Genomic DNA, 7,516 nt, shown 5'->3' with positions numbered 1-7,516 from the left:
AATCATAGCATCGTTAGAAGACATCTTCACTAACCTTTACAAAGTATGGCAATACTGCTTAAATAATAAAAGAAGTGAATACAAAACGAAAAATGATATTAAAAGAAACAACAATAGCATAATTAAACGCATAACAGCAAACAGAATAACAAGTTATCGTACTAAAACATGTATTATCCATACAAGAAAGCCACTTAAGGAAATCAGCATAAAAATAGCAACACACATCCTTGCCCAGATTACGGCAGTGTGTTCAATAAGGGAAACATAAAAAATCAATCACTCCCCTACTAGCTTTCTGAGGAAGAAAAAGCAAACATTGTCATTATTAAAGAAAAGAAAGTGGTTGACCAAACAACAAAAATAAGAAAAATAAAAAATAACAAAAAAACGCAAAATTGCTGCGTAAAAATAAATATTTTAAAAGTAAATTCACATATAGAGCAAACCTCAGAAAAATTCTTCAGCAGGAAAAAGAGACGATGGATATACGGAAGATAAAAAAAGAAAAAAATCTAAGAAACAACACTTCTAATTGCACAATCATACCAAACTTCTATTCACAATCATCAATTCCCAATGCCTGCTGAATTTTCTCCATCCATTCATCTCGCTCCGGTTCACCTCTAACTTGAAACAGTAAACGTTTTCCGGTTTTAAAAGCCACTGCAAATACGTGCTGTCCTCCAGAGCCAGTGTATTTACTTGGAACCGGAAACACGTCTTCAAGCTCAGTAAAAGGAGTAGCAATACATTGTTGCTGCATAGAATCTTTTGTCACAGCAAGAACCAAATTCAAACTCTTAAATTTGGGCACCTTATTACCATTGAGCTTTTCCCCGTCTTCCAGTACTCCAAGAATACACAGATATCGTCGTTTCCACGCCAGGTCTCCACTCTGCTTCTTCACAATACCTTCGTACAGCGTAAGGTCACCCACCCCCTCCAGTGGTTTAGCCCCTTCAAGGAAGGTCGTAGACGCCGCAAAAGAAGCAGCTTGCGAGTCATCCATCTGTCTGACAATAGCGCGTTTCTCCGTTCTGAGAAGCTGTTTCACGTTTTGAATCTGCGTTGATATCACCTCACGCAGTGGGCCATTAAATGACGGTTGTGTTTGTACAATTTCAAGTAAACCAGACATAAACAATTTACAAATAGGCATATTTAATAGTTTACTACTGGAAGGCCGAGCCCGTGGATCCCCACTAAGAAGCAACGATACAATTTCTGTCATTTCAGGACTAATGGTTGAGGGAAGGGGATCATACTTACCAGTTAGAGTTTTCTGCATCACATCCTGCATATTTTCACCATCAAAGGGTCGCTTTAAGGTCAGTAGCTCGTACAGTAACACTCCAAGGGAAAACAGGTCTGCTTTCTTGCTGTAGGGCTTGCGTCGCCAGATCTCTGGTGCAACATAGTACGGAGTGCCACAGAAGGTCTTTCCAACATCATCCGACACAGTGGCAGAGTACATCTTGCTGAAACCAAAATCACCAAGTTTGATAAGACCATTGCTGCAAAGCAGAATATTTGCGGTTTTGATATCACGATGGATCATATGACGTGAGTGAACATGGTGCAGGGCGAGAAGCAACTGAATAAACAACAGACCTGCTTCATGTTCACGAAAAGCACGCGCAGTTTTTGCACGACTCTTGATCTCCTGGCGGAGATCTCCAGCATTTGCGTAATCAAGTACGAGTGCTATCATCAGCACATTCTCCTCATTCTTCGGATCCTTCTTTGCAAAGTCCTCGTGACACTTAAGAATGGAAAAGAGATCGCAGCTCAGCAGACAATGGACCTCTGCCTGGGCACGGTTCTTGTCGGCCTCCGACATGCCCTCCATGTCCACCACCTTCACTGCGAAGGACTCCCCGTCCGACACCCGCTTCCCGCAGAGGACAGTGCCCGTGGCGCCGGAGCCCAGCACGCGGGTGATCCAATACTTCTTTCCCTGCTCGCGTGCCGTCGCCTCATCCTTCGCAAAGGCATCGCTGAAGGTCGTACATACACGACCAATCATAGCATCGTTAGAAGGCATATTTACGTATTCCTATAAAAAGTCACAAATTATATTTGTAAAGTAGATAAAACTATTTAAAAAATAAAAAAAGAAGAAAGAAATACATACAAGGGAAATAAGAAACCTCACAATTGGTACTCTAATGATAAACAGATAGTATTAAAAATACGAAGAAGAAAACATGAATTTAAAACCATGTTATTCATCTTTAAATAACTATATTATAATGACAAAAAATATATGAAACAATAAGAGAGGAGAAGAAAACAAAGAAAAAAAAAATGATACTCACATGGTACACAGAAAAAAAAAAAAAAATGGATAACTTTCCAAAAATATTGTTTTACTCCTCATCGCCTATACCCAATGCTTCCTGCATTTTCTCCATCCATTCATCTCTCTGAATTTCATCTCGAGCTGCAAAGAGTAAACGTTTTCCGGTCTTAAAAGCCACTGCAAATACGTGCTGTCCTCCAGAGCCAGTGTATTTACTTGGAACTGGAAACACGTCTTCAAGCTCAGTAAAGGAAGTTACGATACATTGCTGATCCATTGCCTCCTTTGTTTTACTTTGCACAAGATGAATTTTGGTAAACTTCCTATTTTTCATTTCACTAGATGCGATGGGGTCAAGTTCAGCACGTATGCACATATAACGTTTCTTCCATACGTGGTCTCCACTCTGCTTCTTCACAATACCTTCGTACACTGTGAAATCACCGACATCTTTTATTCCACATGTCCCTTCGAGTAATGTTGTAGAAACAGCGGATGCTGTTGATACAGTAACAGCTCCAGAATCTTCCATACGCTTACTCTTAGACTTCCGCAAGGCATGAAGTTCTCCTTTAGTTGTCTTAATATGACCTACAATAGTTTCTTTTTCTTCTGAAGTCAGAGAGTCAAGTCCCCCTACAATCTCAATAACAACAGAAAGATACAGCTTACAAATAGGCATATTTAATAGTTTACTACTGGAAGGCCGAGCCCGTGGATCCCCACTAAGAAGCAACGATACAATTTCTGTCATTTCAGGACTAATGGTTGAGGGAAGGGGATCATACTTACCAGTTAGAGTTTTCCGCATCACTTCCTGCATATTTCCACCATCAAAGGGTCGCTTTAAGGTCAGTAGCTCGTACAGTAGCACTCCAAGGGAAAACAGGTCTGCTTTCTTGCTGTAGGGCTTGCGTCGCCAGATCTCTGGTGCAACATAGTACGGAGTGCCACAGAAGGTCTTTCCAACATCATCCGACACAGTGGCAGAGTACATCTTGCTGAAACCAAAATCACCAAGTTTGATAAGACCATTGCTGCAAAGCAGAATATTTGCGGTTTTGATATCACGATGGATCATATGACGTGAGTGAACATGGTGCAGGGCGAGAAGAACCTGAATAAACAACAGACCTGCTTCATGTTCACGAAAAGCACGTGCTGCCTTTGCACGACTCTTGATCTCCTGGCGGAGATCCCCAGCATTTGCGTAATCAAGTACGAGTGCTATCATCAGCACATTCTCCTCATTCTTCGGATCCTTCTTTGCAAAGTCCTCGTGACACTTAAGAATGGAAAAGAAATCGCAGCTCAGCAGACAATGGACCTCTGCCTGGGCACGGTTCTTGTCGGCCTCCGACATGCCCTCCATGTCCACCACCTTCACTGCGAAGGACTCCCCGTCCGACACCCGCTTCCCGCAGAGGACAGTGCCTGTGGCGCCGGAGCCCAGCACGCGGGTGATCCAATACTTCTTTCCCTGCTCGCGTGCCGTCGCCTCATCCTTCGCAAAGGCATCGCTGAAGGTCGTACATACACGACCAATCATAGCATCGTTAGAAGGCATATTTACGTACTATGTTAATAATTGTTTTTGTATGAAAACAAAAGAAAATATATGAGTATAGCCCTAAAGACAAGCACCATAATGTAACAATTATTTTCAAGTAGTGAGAAAAGAGAGAAGATTATGATAATGAGTAGCTTTTTGTTTTGTTTAAAAATTCACTGGTGAATCATTCATTAAGTTCATTTTTCTTTTTGAAGAATGTGGGATAATTATAGTCACTAAAGATTGAGAGAGATCGTATTATTTCTTTTTTTTTTCTCTGTTTTCTTGAAAAATGATATTGAGTAGGGTAATAAATAATAAATGAAATAAATATAAAACAGTAAGAAATTATAACAGGAAGTAGTAAATAAACGTTACACCGGCATTTTTTTTTTTTGATTTTTTTGTTCTTTGATGGAGGCGGTGATGGACTGAGATTATTTATTTACAGAATAGTGAAACGATGGAAAAATAAAAGCTGAAGAACTATGAAAGGAAATCTGGTGAAGATAGATCGAGTTCCCCATTTTTCTTTCTTTTTTTTTTTTGCTACCAGACTAGAGAGACCATCATAAAAAACGAAAATGGAAAAGTATCTTAAGTACACTGTAGAAAAAACAAAAAAAAAAAGTAAGAAGAAAATATATATAAAAAAAAAAGAACAGATCATTATTGACAGCACATGAGTCATCATGTGAAAGGTCCCCCTTTTCTTTTGGGACCTCTTCTTTTTCTTACACCCGTTTTTTTTTTTCTTTTATATTTTTTCACGTGGGGTTGTGAGAGACATCAATACACTGTTACCACCATAAGAGAAAAAGAAAAAAAGACTCCAGATGATAAAAAAAAAAAGAAAAAAAAAAATCAGACAGAGGAGACTGTATCTCACATAGCGACAAAAAGGGAAGAAAATAGTATTTATTCCCACCACAGTAAGAGGAGAGAATAGAACAAGATAAGTTAATTGGTTTCTCATTCTCCGATTTCGCACGACATTAGATAAAGAAATCGAAAAAAACGATGAAAACCAAAATAATAGTAACCAAAAAAAAAAAAGAGAAAGGAAGTACTACTAGGAAAAGAAACTAGGGTTCTGTATAACTACTTTTACAACTAACCCATTGGATAACCAAAATCAATACAAATACGAACGTAACCACCACAACAACAATAACAACAGGAAAAAGAAAAGAAAAATCATCTCGTTTTAATGACATCCGATTATTTCGGATGTTCTCCTTAAATTATGACCCTCTAACTGCATGAGGGTGAGATCACAGTTTCATTAGGGTTTTTGTTTATTCTACCACAGGGAACAGGCGGCAAATTGCGTTTCAGTGTGCTTGTTGGATTAGAAACAGGGGTTCCTGGCCTCGCATGTGTACTCCTGTTGCTTACGGTTGAACATGTCTGGAGGGTTGCGAAACTACCATTAGATCCAACGCCTTGTCTTAAACTAGAACTATTATCTGTATCACTTGAAGCATCGTGACTTCTGTAGTATTCAATACATCCTAAACAAGCATTTACCCATTTCTGGCGTTCTTCTTCACAGAATGCTTGAAAATTCACCTTATTTCCCAATTTACCGACCAGTGTGAAAACATATGGTGCCTTATCCATAGTATACCTTTGTGGTACAGGGAAACAATCAATAAACTCACTCATGCATTTGCGAACACGCCTATCAGATCCTTTTTTCAAAGCCAAAAGAAGATGAATATCACAAGTTTTACTTGATTTCTGTGAACTAGAAGAATTCTCAAGTGATGTCCGTTGAAGACACAAATAACGTCCTTTCCAATAACCATTATTCTCTTTTTGAAGAACTCCATCTAGGATAACTTGCGCATTTTCAGATTCATTAGGAATAATTGATTTGGACCCCATTCCCAATATATTTTCTACTCTAGAAGAGGTTTCTAACATATGGTTAAGGATATCTTTTTGTACTTGTTCCAGATTAAACAGAACCTGTTGCCGTTCAGCTGATCCAAGACGAGAACGTGAATCTGTGCAGACTCGTGTACGTGTCACGCTGCTATTATTGTTATTATTATTATTATTATTATTATTATTATTATTATCAACCCTTTCACTTCGTATTTTACTAGACTTTCCTTCGGAGGATGAAGTAGAAGATCTACCGAAACCATCACGAAGAACACATTGCCGAAATGTAGAAAACATCATTCTCATTAATGGTAAAGATAATACTTCTAGTGCTGAAGGACGACGTTTAGAGTCTTTTTCAAGTAGTAGACGTATTATTTGAGCAACATCAGGATGAACAAAGTCAGGAATATCAGGATCTTGAGTCAATATATTATGTTTTATTTCTTCTATACCTTTACCACCAAATGGACGTTTTAACGTTAATAGTTCATATAATAATACACCTAAGGAAAACATATCCACTTTTGTCCCGTACGGTTTCCTTAACCATACTTCAGGTGTAAGATAATATGGTGTACCTACAAAAGAACCATTTTCTTCACTAATATTCTCTTCTAAGTGTTTACTGAGACCAAAATCAGCTAATTTAACTAATCCATTACTGCATAACAACACATTAGATGATTTAATATCTCGATGAATAATTCCTCGTTTATGTAAATAATATACAGCCATTAGAACCTGTAAAAAAATCAATAATGCGTCACGTTCTAAGAAAAAACTAAAGTTTCGTTGAATACGAGTCTTAACTTCTGCACGAAGATCACCATTATTTGCATACTCTAATTCAAGTGCAACGGCAATTATAGGATTTTTACCATTATTGGGTAATTCATCTGGATATAAACGTTTTACACGTTCTCGGTAACACCGCAAAATGGAAAAGAAACTGCAAGAGAGAAGATATTTTGTTTCTCTAAGAGCACGCATACATCGCATTTCATCTTGTCCCTCAAGATCAATAAATTTAATAGCGACATGATGTGGTTCTCGTGGTTCTTCAATATCATTATTCACTGGAATAATACAAGATGGTTGAAGTGTAGCTGGTCTTAACTGTGCAATACGACTAGCCATACTCCCAGAAGAAGGTCCAACTTGCTGTAGTTGTTTATAATTCATAACTTCCGTAGCGAAAAAGATAACACCCGAAACACCATCGCCAATCACACGAATAAGTTGTAATCGTGGTTCCCCTGTTTTCTCAGAAACAGAAGGTCTCATATCCAGCGGTTCACGTGCAGACACTAGTGGTGGTAAGAATCCCGGTTGTTGTAACGGCTTTCCCACCCCATGTTCTCCATTATCCCCACTACCACTATCAATAGTTCCTCTCTCTTTTTCTTTTCTTCCTGTGGAAGTGCCGTTGAGAACAGGCGGAAGGGAATAAAAGGGAAAGAGAGATACACATCGCTGCAACAACTGCTGTTGGATCTCTCGCGGATGGGGATTCACAGTTTCCTGCTTTTTCTTCAGTAGCACGGGATTTGAACCAATGGAACGGGCCATCCTTTCCAAACTCATAGTTCTTTTTCTTTCGTTTTTTCGTGATTTCCTTTTTCCTACGGTGTTGATGTCTCCCCTTGTTTCTTTTCTTTTTTTGATGTTTTTCTTTCCTCCGTTATTTCGCCCGTCGTTCAAAGTTATCGCTATCAATTGAAATCCCTGGCTCAAAATGGTATATATATATATATATATATATA

The 7,516-nt window shown here is 38.7% G+C and overlaps 3 protein-coding genes across 3 annotated transcripts; all 3 read right to left on the bottom strand.

The window, feature by feature from the left end:
- Window positions 1-556: 556 nt before the first annotated feature.
- Window positions 557-2,047, bottom strand: TM35_000023570 (putative serine/threonine protein kinase; the record flags this gene model as incomplete). The annotated part of the gene is made up of 1 exon (XM_029021675.1): window positions 557-2,047. The coding sequence occupies one exon, from the start codon at window positions 2,045-2,047 to the stop codon at window positions 557-559; it is 1,491 nt and encodes a 496-aa protein (XP_028887097.1).
- Window positions 2,048-2,372: 325 nt separating this feature from the next.
- Window positions 2,373-3,872, bottom strand: TM35_000023560 (putative serine/threonine protein kinase; the record flags this gene model as incomplete). The annotated part of the gene is made up of 1 exon (XM_029021674.1): window positions 2,373-3,872. One exon carries the CDS (start codon window positions 3,870-3,872, stop codon window positions 2,373-2,375), a length of 1,500 nt encoding a protein of 499 aa, XP_028887096.1.
- A 1,239-nt stretch (window positions 3,873-5,111) lies between these two features.
- TM35_000023550 (putative serine/threonine protein kinase) lies at window positions 5,112-7,337 on the bottom strand (the record flags this gene model as incomplete). Its single annotated transcript, XM_029021673.1, has 1 exon — window positions 5,112-7,337. One exon carries the CDS (start codon window positions 7,335-7,337, stop codon window positions 5,112-5,114), a length of 2,226 nt encoding a protein of 741 aa, XP_028887095.1.
- Window positions 7,338-7,516: the final 179 nt, after the last annotated feature.

This window comes from Trypanosoma theileri, assembly GCF_002087225.1.
Source record: "Trypanosoma theileri isolate Edinburgh chromosome Unknown TM35_Tth_2_V1, whole genome shotgun sequence".
Classification (NCBI taxonomy): Eukaryota; Euglenozoa; class Kinetoplastea; order Trypanosomatida; family Trypanosomatidae; genus Trypanosoma; species Trypanosoma theileri.
Note: the sequence above shows the minus strand (reverse complement) of the source record. Positions and strands in the feature narration are given on the sequence as shown.